General features: G+C 48.2%; 1 protein-coding gene across 1 annotated transcript in view; it reads right to left on the reverse strand.

The window, feature by feature from the left end:
- Nucleotides 1–15,691, reverse strand: part of LOC144138427 (uncharacterized) — a 66,727-nt gene that overhangs the window by 10,384 nt on the left and 40,652 nt on the right. The window contains exons 2-5 of the mRNA XM_077670699.1: nucleotides 7,961–8,024; nucleotides 7,439–7,684; nucleotides 6,447–6,537; nucleotides 750–1,043 (exon numbers count right to left, since the gene is read on the reverse strand). Coding sequence (XP_077526825.1) covers nucleotides 750–1,043; nucleotides 6,447–6,537; nucleotides 7,439–7,684; nucleotides 7,961–8,015 — 686 coding nt within the window. The 5' untranslated portion in view covers nucleotides 8,016–8,024. The remainder of the gene's footprint in view (nucleotides 1–749; nucleotides 1,044–6,446; nucleotides 6,538–7,438; nucleotides 7,685–7,960; nucleotides 8,025–15,691) is intronic.

A 15,691-nucleotide genomic window follows, 5' to 3' on the forward strand; every position in this document is an offset into this window, starting at 1 on the left:
GAGGCTAAGAAGCTACTTGGAAGAAAAAAAACCGTAGTCTGCAACTGCAGAAGTATAAAGGCCCTTTTGTTCGTGGACACTGCGAAAAACTTCATCTGCTCAGTGCTGTAAGTAGCCACCTGACGAAGATCACATCCTTCATCAAATAAATAAGGACACAGGCCTGTTTTGTAAATTGAACTCGGTTCTGTTGTAATTTCACGTACTCATGTTCCGGTTCATTGAACTTGAAATGCAACAAGGAGAAAGGTAAGGGCTACTTTATTTACAGTGGATTCGAAGCCTTTAAAAACGCATTTTTTGTAGGAAATATTTTTGCCCGATCCAGATTGTCGATTTGTTATAGCGGATTTGTACCTCTTGTTACAACGAATATCGGTTATAAAGAAATAATTTGCAGTCTCGATACTACTTCGTTTTCACGAGGTTCGACTGCAGAACGATATATATATATATATATATTGTGGTGACGTTTATTGACAGGTCCGCCTGCAAACGGTCACGTCGTCCAGTTAGGCCAGAGCCCGAGCCAGCGTAGCAAACCGGGGCTGAGGTCCGAGCTGTGCGAGCGCACACTTCGTCCTCCTCCGAAAGCACTGCATGTCACATAACCTTCTGGGAAGACTGTCCACCAACTGCTATTTTATGATAGGACATAGCCACCGGGAAAGTGTCCATCTTCCGCTGTTCATGTTCTTCGCTACAATATATATATTCGTCATAGTTGACGGTGGCGGCTGAGCACGTACTTGGCGATGGTGCGCACGTCGAAGCCGTTGTCGATGTACTCCTTGCCGGCGGGCATGGCGACGGACAGCAGCAGGCGGTCCTTGCCCCGGGGCACCGCCTCGGCGTGGAAGGCCTCGCTGAGCTCCTTGATGAGGTTGGCGTAGCCCTGCTTGTCCTCAGGTTGGCCGCCGTCGCGGAAGGCCGGGTACTCCCAGTCCATGTCGAGCCCGTCGAAGCCGTGCTCGCGGCAGAACTTGACGGCGCTGCGAACGAACTTCTGCCGCTGCGACCGGTCTGACACCATGTGCGAGAACCTGCAAAGACGGGGGGGAGGGGGGGGGGAGGCGGGGCCGTATGGCAGTGCGTTATATTACAACGCTGGCTACTGAAGGAAATGTTTATCATATTAGTGCACCATTATCACCATACTGATTTATTGGGATAGCGTGACTAAGCGTCATAGAACTTCTCAAAAGCCAGTAGATGGACTCCCGTTCGCGCCGATTCATTTTTGCAGCGTTCGACTGCACGCGCCATCAACTGCAACCTTTCGTTACTTTTGAGCGTGGAACACTGCCTGGAGAGGGCGCCACGAGTGCTTTGTATTTTTCACGGCTTATTTATCTGTTTGATAACGCGAAAATCAAGCAGCCATGTGTTCTTTAATTAAAAGAACGATGCAAACATCACTTATGTATTAACGTATTGAATCAAATATGCTTAATGTTTCCTTTTTGCTCACCAATGTTGACAAGCATAGACATTGCCACCAGATTTCGCCGTCTAGAAAAGCGTTGCATATATAAGCGTCTCGTTCATGAATTCCTTCAGCTTGGAGCTTGCTTTCCTCTCAGATAGGCTATCCTCCCCGCCTTCTCCACATCACTGCGAGCGCGTTACCCCATATCATCCCATGAAAGCCTCGACCAAGAACAGCTTCGCAGCTAATAACTCCAACACTATTTTTGGCCGGTGAAGGCAGATGCTTCGAGCGAAGCCAACGCTCTATAATAAATTTCCATTCGTACAATCGTCTGGTCAGTACTTGTGTACCTCATCGTACACGTGTTTTGCACGCTGCGTACAAATGTCATTTGATACCTCGCCGCAATACGGGTAATAGTATACCTGTGTGGAGGGAATGGTACCCGTGGCTCTATGGCATGCCCGGTTTGCGTCTTCCCGAACGCTTCGCGCGCTATTCTGTCAAGAAACTGCTAAAAGGATCCTGTCGTCCTGCCTCTACGGCCTCGAGGTAGAGTTATGCGTACTGGCACCGACGGCGTGGCTTCGAGCCTCAGTGGGTATAACCGTTGTTCGCATTTTAAAGGCAACAGTAGTTCTTCGGCTATTTCAACCCGAAAATGCCGCCTGTGCCTGTCCCTCCATTCAGCCTCCCGTCAAGAAGATAAAAGAATACTTGAAAGACAGGTTTATACTGGCAAAACTTTTACAAACCACTGAATCTGGGAACACACTTCATACTTGTCAACGCTGTTCGACAAAAAGGAAATATTAGACATATTTGAAGCAATACGTCAAGGTATAACTGGTATTCGTAGTGTTTTATAATTAAATACACATAACTGCTTAATTTTTGCGAAAGGAAGTAAAAGAAGTCCGTTGAAAGATGCTTTGACCCGAAAATGTAAAAAGTGTGCGCTCGAGCCTGTGATTCGTGGCAGTGTTCAAAGTTCAACAGTAACAAAAGGTTCCAGTAGACGTCGCGAGCAGTGGAACGCGGGAAAGTCAAATTGTCCTTAGCGAACCTCCGCGGTGTTTATTGAATGAACAACTTTTCGAATGTCGAAATGAACAACTTTTCGAATGAATAACTGCGCTTTACTTATCGACAGATGTGAACGCTTTATTTGACGACATCCTTTGTTCATTTTGTGTTTTCTTGCCTCTTTTCCTTTTCCCTCTCCGCTGCTTTGTAGATGTGTACTTACGCCGCCTGCAAGCAATAAAAGCTTGGTTATTAGTCAGCGCCGTGTGTGTGTCTTCTACTCTGCATCCCGCTAATTCGCGCTGTTTTCCACGTTTTTGACATGTACCAACCAGCCCACTTGCTTCCCGTCTTAAGACAACTTCTCTCTTTTTGGGCGGCAACAGGCGTCACAAGCATCGTCCCATACAATCGGAAATAAGCTGACCCACTCATGCATGTCTCTGGTTTGTTTGAGACATAAACGAACGTAGAGGTGAATTGTTTCTTTTTGTTTCGTAGTATGGTTATATCTAGGGAGCTGAACCATTATTGTTCCTGTAACCCCTTCTCTTCGATTTCCTGCCGATCAGTGGAATAAATAAAACCATGCGTTTACTTGGCCTACTAGTAGGCCAGAACAAGGCGTCTCGTAGCAAGGACACGCTGACTCGGCGAGGCCGCAATGGCCCCAGTCGGCGAAGACAAACGACCAGCTAAAAGCAAACCCGCGTGTTCGTCTATCATTCTCGTCTAGGCACCCCACAAGGCGCAGTTCTGTCACCACTTCTTTTCAATCTTGCTGTGCTAAACATCCCTCGGCAACTTGCGCAGGTTCCCAATTTACGACACAGCATCTACGCCGACGATATTACCCTGTGGGCGTCAAGGGGCGATGGCCAAATCGAAGACACCCTACAAACGGGTGCCCGAATCGTCACTGACGAAGCTCGCAAGGTCGGATTAGAATGCTCCCCACATAAATCACAACTACTTCTCCTTCCAGCTAAATCGGGTTCAAGAACGCCTCCCAGTATAAAAGTCCACGTGGAGGACGTAGAAGTGTTGGAGGTGCCTAGCATTAAAATTCTGGGCCTTACTCTCCAGCGCAACCGCGCGAACACCTGCTTTATAACTCAATTTAAATCCCAGGTAACTCAAACCATGGGCATATTACGCAGAATTTCCGCTCGCAACAAAGGCCTTAAAGAAGCAGAGAGAATCCGCCTTATACATGCGTTTGTAATAAGCCGTATTACGTATTCTCTGCCATACCTCAATCCCTCTCAAGCAGAGTTGGCAAAAATTAATTGTCTCATTCGCCGGATATACAAGACGGCATTGCAATTACCCCACACCACTCCCACTGCCAGATTAGAACAGCTGGGCGTTTACAACACTGCAGAAGAAATAGTCGAGGCCCATCAACTCAATCAACTTAAGCGCCTATCGACAACATTCACTGGTCGACAGATCATGCATAGATTAAATCTGCGAGCTCCGATAATCACTGATCCCAAAGTCCCCATTCCTCCAAGCATTCATGCGCACCTCTGCATCCGCCCTCTCCCACGCAATATGCACCCAGTGCACAACAAAGCACGCAGGGAACAGCGAGCACGGGCCTTGACTGAGAAATATCCCATTAAGCCGAGCACCCTCTACGTAGACGCAGCAGACTATAGACATCACGACGCGTACGCTGTCACAGCAATATTCAGCCCTAACTCCCCACCCCTCACCTCCCTCACAATACGCACCCGTCATCCTGCAACGGCGGAGGAAGCGGCAATCGCCCTAGCACTAACGCAACGGCCAACCCCCACAATTATCATCTCTGATTCGAAAACGGCCATTCAAAACTTTGCCAGGGGTACCATCTCTCCCCAGGCGCTCCAAATTCTTGTTCAAAATCCCCCTACCGACCCCGTGGAGCTGATCTGGACTCCTGCCCATACAGGGCTGGGGGGCAACGAGGCAGCCAACAAAGCAGCTCGAGAACTCACTGTCCGAGCAGGCCCAAGCCTCATACCCTTACACGGAGCCCGATCAGCCCGAGACAGCTTGCTTAGCTATCGGGAAATAACTCAACATTACCGCCTCGCCCGCCGCATATTCCCGCCGGCTCATCCTACCCTCTCTCACTCTGAAGAACGCTTATGGCGCCTCATTCAAACAAACACTTTACCCTGTCGCGCCAAACTGCACCTAATTCATCCAACACTGTATCAGTCCCCCAACTGCCCCGCATGTGGCTTGAAAGACACCATCATCCATACCATGTGGGCATGCAACAACGACCCCTTCCCATTAATCCGTATCATCGAGCAATGGGAGGCGGCGCTGGGTAGCTCCGACCCGCAGATGCAAACAAGTCTGACGGAACGGGCTGCCTTGGTCACCGGCAAACTGCAACTACCGGTCACCGCCCCCTCCTAACTACGTATCGCAATTAAGTTTATTTCTCTCTCTCTCTCTCTCTCGTCGATAGACGGGTTCGCTTTTAACGTCGCGGTTGCGAGCGTGACGTCATAGCGCCCTTGTGCTTGTTTTCGCACTGCGTGTTCGTTTGAATGGCACAGAAACGCGAATGCGCATTTCGAATAAGTCCGTGAGCGTTTTGTGCGCATGCGTAGTTGAATTTCCGTTCGTCTGGCACGCACGCGCACGGCTAAGAACGATGGGGTCTCCGCCTTGCGTGCGGGCCGAGTGGAGCCGCCGTAGTGCGCGCACAAAACACTCGAAAACCGTTTTCAAAATGTGCTTTGTAAATGGTGTTCTGCTCGTAAGCCCACAAGATGGCTGCGCGATGGCTGAAAGACTTCACAAGAAGGTTTGGGGAGGTGTGGCTACGGCGTACGAAAAAACAAAACAAAACAAAACAAAAAGCAAATGAATCTGCAAAGTATGCCAGGGAACTGAAATAATTTAATGGGACATGCCATAGCTGTGCGACTGCGACCACGGCCGTACCGTAGCATACATTGTCCTGTATGGGCAGTTTACTTATTCTCCTTCTTTTCCAAGCAACACAGATAAGCTAACGCTTTGGTTATCCTTGCTTGTCTAGATAACGAAATTAAGGATTAGTACACAATTCAGCCACAAATAGTAATTCGAGAAATTCACTTCAGTGACCCAATAAAGGGAAGGCGTATGTGGAGTGATTTGTTTTGCACACACAAAAAAAGAAATGTCCGTTTACGCAAATGCATGCTATTTGTCTAAATACGTCTGCAAACAATGCTTGCAACAATCTGCTGCTGAGTTGTTCAAACTGTCAAGAAAAACTTTCTTGTTTGCAGTCTACGATCACTGTCCATTTCCTGTACCTATAAACCTGGGGTATACTCGGGAGTTTCGAGGGCTACTGCGTCTATCATCATTGAAATGTTGAATTGCAGCGATTTGAGCAACAACCTGAGCAACTATTGGTCTCCACTTTCAGACGACAATCATGTCATTGAAAAGCTTTGAATGTACCATCAGCGGTCGCAAACTGATTTATTTATTATTTTGCCCATGTGGTCTGCCAGAGGGCAAGTGTCCACTTTTCCCGCTGTCTCTGTTCTCTTTTGCTCCCATCTTTAGCTCGCCTCTCCTATTTTCCGTTTGACGCTACAACCACCATCCGGTCTGGCAGAGTTTTGTGTGGGCCGTAATGTGTAGTGAAGTCTGCTTTGAGCGGAATGTCTATGTTACTATTTCTCCCTTTCTTACCGCTAGGTGGCCTCACAAAATGGCAAGTGTGACACATCCCCTCATTGCCTTGTGTGGTAACGTAGCTGGGCTCTTTATTTGCCCCTGTGACGTTTCAGTTGGCGCGAGTGAAAGTTTTAGTTCAGTGGAAATCTACTAAACCATTGGAATCACTCTGCAGCAAGGGTAGAGTAGCGAAATAATAGCTTGCTACTCTTGTTCCAACTCAATGCAATTAATTGGTGACAGTAGGCTTCTACAACCAATGTGGCATAGATCTTTGTTGTGTCCAACATCCAGTCGAGTATACCTCTTGGATCCCTCGTTCCAGCCGCCTACGGCTACCATGGTCTTCAGTCCCGGGTTGTACTGCTTCAGGCCCACGAACTTCTTGTAGTTGCCTGCGTTGGCGCATGAGGCGGATTCATGTGAGGCATATGGCGTTTCTCAGTGTCAGTTCCATTCGCACCAAATAAAGCGGAACTGTTGAAAACTGGCCAAATGGCGAATTGCTCTTATCCATCCTCACGGGACTAGCCAAATGCTCCGCAAAAAGTGTGAGGACTTCTCGCTGTTTCTGAGCCAAATTAAAACTGAAAGAACCGCCAACTGCGTATGATGGCTAGGTCATTCAGTAGTTTGGGTTACCTCTTTGCATTGTCTGCTATGAGGCTAGCCGTTTTCCCTTGGTTGCTTTTGAATGCACATACTGGCCTAGAGGTGTGGGAGTGTCATAGGTATGACTGTTTACTTGGTTGAAATTTCTACGCAGGTACACCGTATATTATTTATGTTAAGATTTACCAAAGCATGTTGAACAGCCGTCGTACTCCTACAAATGTCACGCGAGCCTGATATTTCGTCAGTCTAAGCACATTTCAAATGCCGTTAAATGCAGTAATTCACCTAACGTGAGCTATCTCTATATTGTTGTTTGTCCTACTTCTTTAAAGCGCAAAATAAGCCACTCCCTTTATTTCAAAACTCTCCCTTCAACGATGCAGCACTAAATCAGCCCAGAATCAGCCTTTAAACGTCTGCTTCAAGTGTCTCCGCCAGTTGCCTGAAGCCGAGGTTTTCACAACAAATTGGTTGCCTAGCAAAAAGCACACGACCCACCTACGAAAATGACAAATGCGGGGACATTCACCCAAAGGAATTGGGCGTCACCCAAACTAGCGACAAGACAGCCCAGTGATCATTGCCATCAATGCACAACCTTGCCATGAGCATCACCCCCACCAGAAACACTATCTTCATCACATGCGCAGTCCCACTGGTTCGCACCGACAGTATACTCACCCTGCTCAATGTCATTGTAGGGGTCGTACGGCTTGAGCTCGTAGCGCTTGTTGAATCCGGCGAAGGCGTATATAAGATGCGTGCAGAGGTAGGGGTTGATGTTCTGCGGTGTGAACTTGGCGAGAGAAGGCCGGTAGACGGCCCAGTTGGAGTAGTAGCAGACGATCTTCAGCTCAGGCGGCGTTTCCCGGGGACTCCTGCCCTGCAGGCTGTCGCCGTCGTCGCTTACGTCTCCGGTGTCTGCGACTGCAATTGCGCATGCGTAGTCTTAAATTGTTGAGTGCTTCAAGAAGTTTCTTGCAAGGTATTTACTATCTTGAAGAACTATAGTTCCTTAGAACTAGAGTAATCCCTTTATACGAAAGTCTTCGGGCGGGGACAGCAAACTGCTTCATTATAAGCGACTTTGTAAAAGCCGGGTGTGATAAGCTCTCCCTTCATTGCAGCGGGAAGCGTGGAACACCTCGAAAACGTGAATGAAGCTTCCGCATTAAAAAAGGGAAAATTTGAGGCGTGGCTTACGTGAGACTTGGCCGGCGCCCAGGGCCGAGGCGAAGAGCACCAGCCGCAGGAACATGGCTCCTCCCTGCCAGGGAAACAAAACAAAACAAAATATTAGCGTTAAGCGTAAACAGTTCGGTACAACTTCAAATCTTTGTAAATGGATGCAGGGACAGCTCTGCAGACTAAAAACAAAAGAAGCCACCCTTCTTAGCCTAACTGGACCGAACCCTGGCCCCCCTTCCTCCCGAAACGTATCGTAAATCCGCCTCTAACACTTTCTAGATGTCGTGGCAGAAAAAAAGTAATATGTTTTGCATACATGCTTGGTGAGCTGCCATTAAGTCTATGTGGTGGTAAAATGGTTAATAACTAATGTTTTTTAAAATTTCCCTCAGCTTGAATGGAACCCGACGCCAAAGAAAAACGCGCCGTAGCTAAACGGATCTGGAGGCAACCCTAGTGCCAAGAAAGTAAGAATGGCCGTTAACTGACGGTGTGTGCATTCCCAATCACAAATTAAACGAGAACAAGGAACAAGGAACCCGCGGAGAACATCATTGTTGGTGTGTAGTTTAATGAACGTTAATTAATAACCACAGAGCCAGAAAATGTGACCAGGGCAACAAATTATGCGATTTATTTCAATGAACATGCACTAGTGACGTGGCTTGTTCGCAGTAATTAAGTAAGACCATCGTAGTCCTTAAATATGGTGTAACTGCGGTAGACATAATCTGGTCCCAATGAATATAAATCCTCAGTTTTGCGTGTTTTCCCATACAGTGTTTTTAGTTATTGCTTGGAACATCCACAAATGTGCACGAAGCAAGCTTGGAGCTGTTGTATAAAAATGAAATGGTGAATGTGTTTTCGGGTGTATGTTAAGCTCCTCAGAATGGTGTCCCTTGGTCTCGGTTAGGGTAAAATAGGTTAGGAACTCGCAAAGCTTCGTGCTTGTGGTACCGGTGCATTGAAACTTCCAATGACGGGCCATGCTCATCCAAAGATGCTTGCTCATCTACGTGTGTGTTACAGCGCAAGCCGTTAACAGCGCAGACCAGGCGGTGTTAACTTGACTGGAGCGTAGCCCACTCGACCCCCCAGGGCAACATGGCCGCCCACAAAATCGTCCGAGATCTATCCGGTCAGGCGACACGAACGTCCCTGATAGAGCTTCCGCACCTTTTGCTTAATTACCAGGAAATGACCCAGTATTATACATCCTCAAGGTTCTCAATTTCTCCGCACATGAATCCTTAACCCAGAGAAAAGAGCACTGCCTCCGGCTCCTCCAATGTTTCCCTGCCCGACCAATACCCCTTGCTCTATGTTACGTAGTTCTTTCCGCTGTGCAAGTTCTGCAGTGAACCAGGAGCCCTGTACCACATGGTGTGGGATTGTTCGACAAACCCCGAAATTGCTGGAATCACGCACCCTTCCCGTGAGCAGTCGCAATAGGAACTGCCCAGTTCCTGTCCCGACTCCCAGCTATTCTGCTGGCGGAAGGGGCCATTGCAGTAGGAGCCTCTAATGGAGTCTTGAACTGAGGACCCCCACCTTGACATTTAGATTCTGTCAGAAAAATTTAGTTGCTCTCTCTCTCTCTCTTCCAATGAAGCTAAGAGGCGGTAAACTTGTGTGTGTACGAGATTTCGGGGCTCGTTAAAGGGCCCGTGAAGACAAAAAAGGGATTCGATTGATATGAAAGGTTGCCATATGAGAACAGCTCTCATGCGAATTTAAAGCCAAAATAAAGGAAACCGGGCTTCACAAAAGCAAAAACCGAAACCAAACTCTCCCTCGCTCCGGCCCTACCACGCAGCAGGGACTAGTTAGTGCGCCCCCAACAGAGGCTAGCGCCGAGAAACACAACTAAGCAATTGTAGTGGAGCCCCTGGATTCACTTGACCGCGTCGCTCGCATGCTAGCATGGAGTTAACACACCTATTACTCTAAACGAACAGAGCTTAGCAAGTACGTTCGAACTGGTTGCACTAACTTCCAGTGTTGCACACACCGGTCAACGGGGATGTGGAAACAAAATGCAACTTTGCTTAGTTTGAAAGAACTGCGATTTGGTAACTCGCTCAGCCCCATTTTAGCCACAAAAGACGTTTTTCGAAATTCGAACAACATTAAAATTTTCCGCTGCAGTTGCCCAATATGGACAAGACTGACGTATTATGGGCAAGCACCGGAAGCATAGTTATCAGCGTGTTAACTGCATGTTATCATTCAAGTGATACGATGAAACGAAACTAGATGTCCCATTGCAATCGCCCAGTCTTGTCTCTGGGCGGTGGCTTCGGTCGGTGGCTGCCAATCACAGAAGCAAAGTTCTCTGACGTCATAAAGAAATAGCCGGAAAGTGGCCCGGGAGGCGCCACTGGTACATACGTTTTCTTTAATATCTCGATTATTTCTTTGAAGTTTGCGATAAAGTTAGCATCATTGTTAGAAAGATAAAGCAGTCTTTTTAATCCACCAGACTTGTATTGTGTATTCATGGCCCCCTTGAAGGGACCATGCAGAAAAAACACAAATTTGGTTCATTAGAAACATTGCCCCGTTAGAATCATACTGACACAACTTTTAACGTAAACTTCGCCCAAATAAGCTATATAATTAGGGAAAAAGGGAACGGCCATGCGACCGATGAGCTCATTCCCCGCAACAGAACCCATGATGTCATACCGACCTGCTCTGCGATTGCCTGAAACCGGCGAAAGGAAATTAGGCAGGGCTTATAAGCTTGCCGAACGAGCTATTTGCGTTTAAATTACGGGAACATTCTTTTTATAGCAGTAAGAATGGTGGATTAAGCAGTGAAAGTTGCGAGTACCGATGCGTACTGCTGTTGGTACTGCGCGCACTATGCTTGTTTCAGCTGCACAGCACTGCGGTGCTTCGGGGTTGTCTCAGACGACACTGGGCGATTGGTGGAAGTGACGGTGTCTTATGTGGCCGTATTTGTCGAGCGAACACCATGTTTCACGAAACGAATATTTTCTACCTCAACAAAAACAAGCCAGGTACAAATATGGTCAAAAACGAAACCAAGGCAGAAAACGTTCTTTCGCGGTATAATAACGCCAACTTTAGGTAGAGTAACGGTAAACAAGACTCCGCAATCGGCTCCAGAGTGGCTTCTGTGATGTCATTGCAGACGTCACTGAAACACACGATTTGGGGAGAGAATCAAAGTTTTACCTTAAATTTATTAATTTCTCAGTGAATAAAGCATCGCTTGCTTAAGAAGAAGCGCTGGGGGGAACTATGAAACACGAAATCCTTTGAATAAAACAAACTTGTATTTTGTCTGCATGTCCCCTTTAATATACACTCCCGTATAGACATCCGAAATTCTTCTTTCTTTCGCGAACTCAGAGCATCGCATGACGCGTTACAGCCCGATATAAAGAACACCCAATGGTACAGGAATGCAACGCCTCCGAGTCGAGCTAATTGAAAACAGGAATTTTTCAACGAGAGGCGACGCTCAGGCATCGGGTATGCGACAGGGATGCCAGAGGTTGTGGTCAAGACACAACGCCTGTGAAGATGCGCCAGCTCATGGGAGCGCGGGAAGGTGCGTTTGGGGCGAGGCGAAACCTGTCTGCGCCCACCGGGCTTGGCTTACTCGACAGGGCAGCTTCCGTTAGGCTTTGGCTGCGTCGGCGATGCGCGCGGAACGAACGCCCACACCCGGCCCCCACAGACGCGTCACCGTCAAGTTTGACGTGTTTTTGCCAAGTTCATTCCGGCATGGGCAATTCTGACGTGAGCGCCGACAGTGTGCCAACAACCTTCGGTGCCGACGGGGTCGCCGTAAATGAGAGTGCACACAAGGCTTGAAAGCTGACGTTGAGGGTGTGACGTCACGTTGTGCTGGCACCACAATCAAAGGAGAAAATAAACGCATAACTGACAACCATGGGGAGATGTCCTGACACAGTAATACACGTAAGTCGAAGTATACGAAAGGAAATTTGTGTAACAAGTTTACGTGCACCGTTCGGGGCAGCTCTAAGTAGAATAGCGGAAGTTCAATAGGCTTTATTCAAGACAAACACGCTGGAGGCATGTTGCAGGCAGTAAGACATCTGAGTCGCAAAAGGCTGCCCTGGTTAGAGAAACAGTAGGCCATCGGTGAATCGTTCTTAAGCCTAGTTTTCTTCACGATCAGCCACGCGCCTCTTTTATCGCCGTGTCTGTCTCAAGTTCCATCTTCAGTCATTCAGAAAAGCGCGAACGCGGTCAACGTTCTCGGTGTTCGGAGCAGCCGCCTGTCGTGGGCGTTCCCACGGTGGGCTTTAGGATGATATTTGTTCACGCGTTGCTTGAAGCAGACGGCTGCCATACTCTCGAAGCAGATGGTTATTCCGGAAGAAAATGATCGCTGTACTCTCGAAGCAGAGGGTGGTTGTTGTAGAAGCAGACAAAGGCTGTATTCTCGAAGCAGACGACGGTTGTTATAGAAGCACATGAAGGCTGTACTCTAGAAGGAAGGCTGTACTGTAGAAGGAAACGACGGTTGTTCTAGAAGCAAATGAAGGGGGTACTTTCGAAGCAGTAAACAATTATTCCAGAAGCAGACGAAGGCTGGACTCTTGGAACAGGCAATGGTTATTCCAGAAGCAGACGATGACTGTACTCTTGAAGCAGACGACAGCCACTCTCGAAGCAGACGATGGTTGTACTCTCGAAGCAGACGACCCTGAATTCTGACCCCGGTGGGCAAGCACTGGGTGCGCTGTCCGGAAGTCCTCGTGGCCCACATACCGGCGAAAACACATACACAAGCGCACACTCAGATTCACGATGGGCATGGCAGAAAAAAAAAAAGACGGGTCAATCGCCGACGGCTGCAAGGTCGACGACCGACTCGACAACCTACATTGGGCGCGCCGCCGAATCTGGTCGCTTCCGGACGGACACCGCCAAGGTAAGGACGCCCCACCCCACATCATGATACCAGGATCAATTAGAGCCATCTCGTCCTTCGCAATGAACGATATTAAACGCGTCGCTCGCGTTAGTTGGTGGGGGTCGGTAATTATCTCGCGAGACAAACTAGGCCAAGGAGGCCGTCCTCCTCATCGTCTGGAAGGTGTTGGGGGCGTCTGGGAGCCCGGCGGCTCATCGCCTCATTTCTCGCCGAACGGTGGGAGAGTGAGCGTTCATCGCCGGGAACCCATTTCGGCGGATTAACGTGCCGGCCCGAGCGAGCGGAGCGTGGCAGCGAGAGACTCACAAGACGTGCCGCCGCTGAGGAGGCGATGGCGAAAGCCGCGTGCCTGCACGCAGTACGGTGCATTGCATTAGAGGAGGAAGACGCATGGGTCGTAGCGAAAGGGGGCTTCTGGCGCGCTGCAGAAGCAGTGCTGCAAGCCTCGAGCTATGACAACGTTTCGCTTTCGTTAACACTGGAATTTGCTGAGCCAGTGTTTCCTGAATTGGAGGAGCGTCGAAAGAATATTTATGCATATAATATTCTTAAGATTCAATGCAAAAGGTTTGACAACACCTCAGAACTTATTGCGGCTTATTAATCCGAAAGGAAGGAAGTTGAGTTAAACGCTTGAGAGGCCTTGTTTCCCCCCCGCGTTGACCAAGTTATTTGTAATCTAGCCGCTTGAGACGCTTTGCTCTGCGATCCGGCCGCCTTAGCACTTTCTAGTGGCTTCGCCCTGCCTCTACAGGTTGCGGCGCTGCTCGCTGCTAACGCTGTGTAACGGGAATGATGACGACGACGGGAAATTTCACTGCTTGTGTGTTCGCTCGTTCAGCTGCGCTCTTTCGTTCCCTTCACCTGCGGCGTACTAATATGGACGGCCATTTCTCATTTCTCGCTACTGCCCAGTTTAAGCTCGTCGTATAAAACGTTTCAGGCCATGGAACGCTGTTTTTCTGCTGCGGATGACGGACGCCGGCTTTATAGCTCAATGGCTCCTTTGTTGCTTTCGCAATATTTACGTCTCTCTTCAAAGCGTACAGCGTACGTCCTTTTGGGGGTAAGAATGGCTCCTATGGAAAGATGAAAAACTTCCGGAGATAAAAAGAACAAGGTCGGCTGCTTTACAGTGGGCTAATGGCCTATTTATTTATTTATTTATTTATTTATTTATTTATTTATTTATTTATTTAGCTATTAAAGAGAAGTGCACGTTTTACCGCAAGACACAGAAGTAAAGCGCAAGAGTGTGTTTAAAAAAAATTAACAAAAGGGAACACCGGAGCAAGACGAGATACATAAATAGGCATATCGCATGAAGACGGGAAAAAATGCAATTCACAGCACAGAGCAGTTTACAAGAGATACAGGATGTGTAACAAAAATAGCAAAAAACTTTGAACAATATATTGAAGACCACTGGAAAACCTTCTGCTGGACCGTGCGGAAACGAAGGACGGTTGAGAGAAACACGGACACAATGCTGCTCCTCTCGACGGTCCTTCGTTTCCGTACGTTCCAGCTGAAGGTTTTCCAGCGATCATGAACCAACTCGCCCAATCCCGAGCATTACTAAAATGTTGAAGGTATCGTGAATACAGGTGCCATAAAAATGGTACCTCTGCTTCTTGCAGCGGATACCTCGTACCTGGTACCTTTCAAGATTCTCTATCCGTGTGCAATAACAACAGTTACCATGGTAGCTAGTACTTTTCAAGATTCTCCACCACAAGGGGTATAACGAGCTCTGCCAGCAGTGGTGAGCAGGCGATGAACACGGTACAAGCAGCTTCTCAAAGTGGCTCCATGTGACAAATACGGAGCTGTGGACGACCGCCGCATCGAACCATCGCGACGAAGAATCTGATTTGGAAAGTTACGGACAAACTCATCTCGATCACCAGTTCTGGTTGTCCAAGCTCTGCCTTGTCTCGTACCATATGTGCCCTGCGTGCGTTGTTCCCAATGATGTGAGGCGCTTTACCGCGAGCTGCAGCTCCTTTGTGGCGTAGCTCAAAATAAAGCGAATCCGATTCAGAAGACAGTGCCCCAACCATCACTCATGGCCGTTATTTTGGCTGTTTAAAGTTCAACTAGAATCACTGGTCTCTGTTAAAGGATTAAAGTCAAATGTCAAAATGACAACCACGCAGGCAGTTTGCGTTCCTGCATTAGCGCCGACCCCCACTGTAATCGTGATGACATACCAAATCTCTTCCACTTAATTTGGCTCTGTCCTCTATTCGCCCGTAACCGCCATCAGCTGCCAACTCTAGGTCCTGCACCTGGGACTGAACTGAAGAACGTTAGTCGTGTCCGTGACGACCCCGCTACTCTAGAAATAATAACCCTGTACGCCCTTGAAAACGGCCTGTACAGATTGGTGTAGCAGTCTGAGAGACTGTTCCGGACTGACCATACCCATCCACGGCCAATGTCAGCGGGGCAAACTGTGCATTTTGGTGCCACTGACTGAGTGAACTGTGCATTTTGTGAATAGTACCCCAAGACTTGAACTGTGTACATTGTGTGAATTGTGACCTTTCCCTTTCTCCTCTCCCTACCCATTTCCACTTCCCCGCAGGGCCTCATGGCCTCTCACCTTCAAAGGAGCCATGAAGACAAAATACAAGTTGGGTTTAATAGAAAGACTGCTTAGTCCCGATAACAATGATACCAATATCATCGCAATCATCGAACAAATAACGGAGATATTAAAGAAAGCGTGTGAAGCAGTCGCTACCCCCTAGCCAATTTCCCGAAACTTTTCTATGATGTCAAGGAACCTTGTTTGT

The sequence above is a fragment of the Haemaphysalis longicornis genome, unplaced genomic scaffold (genome assembly GCF_048455015.1).
Source record: "Haemaphysalis longicornis isolate Haplotype H1 unplaced genomic scaffold, Haemaphysalis longicornis Haplotype H1 scaffold_5, whole genome shotgun sequence".
In the NCBI taxonomy this organism is placed as follows: domain Eukaryota; kingdom Metazoa; phylum Arthropoda; class Arachnida; order Ixodida; family Ixodidae; genus Haemaphysalis; species Haemaphysalis longicornis.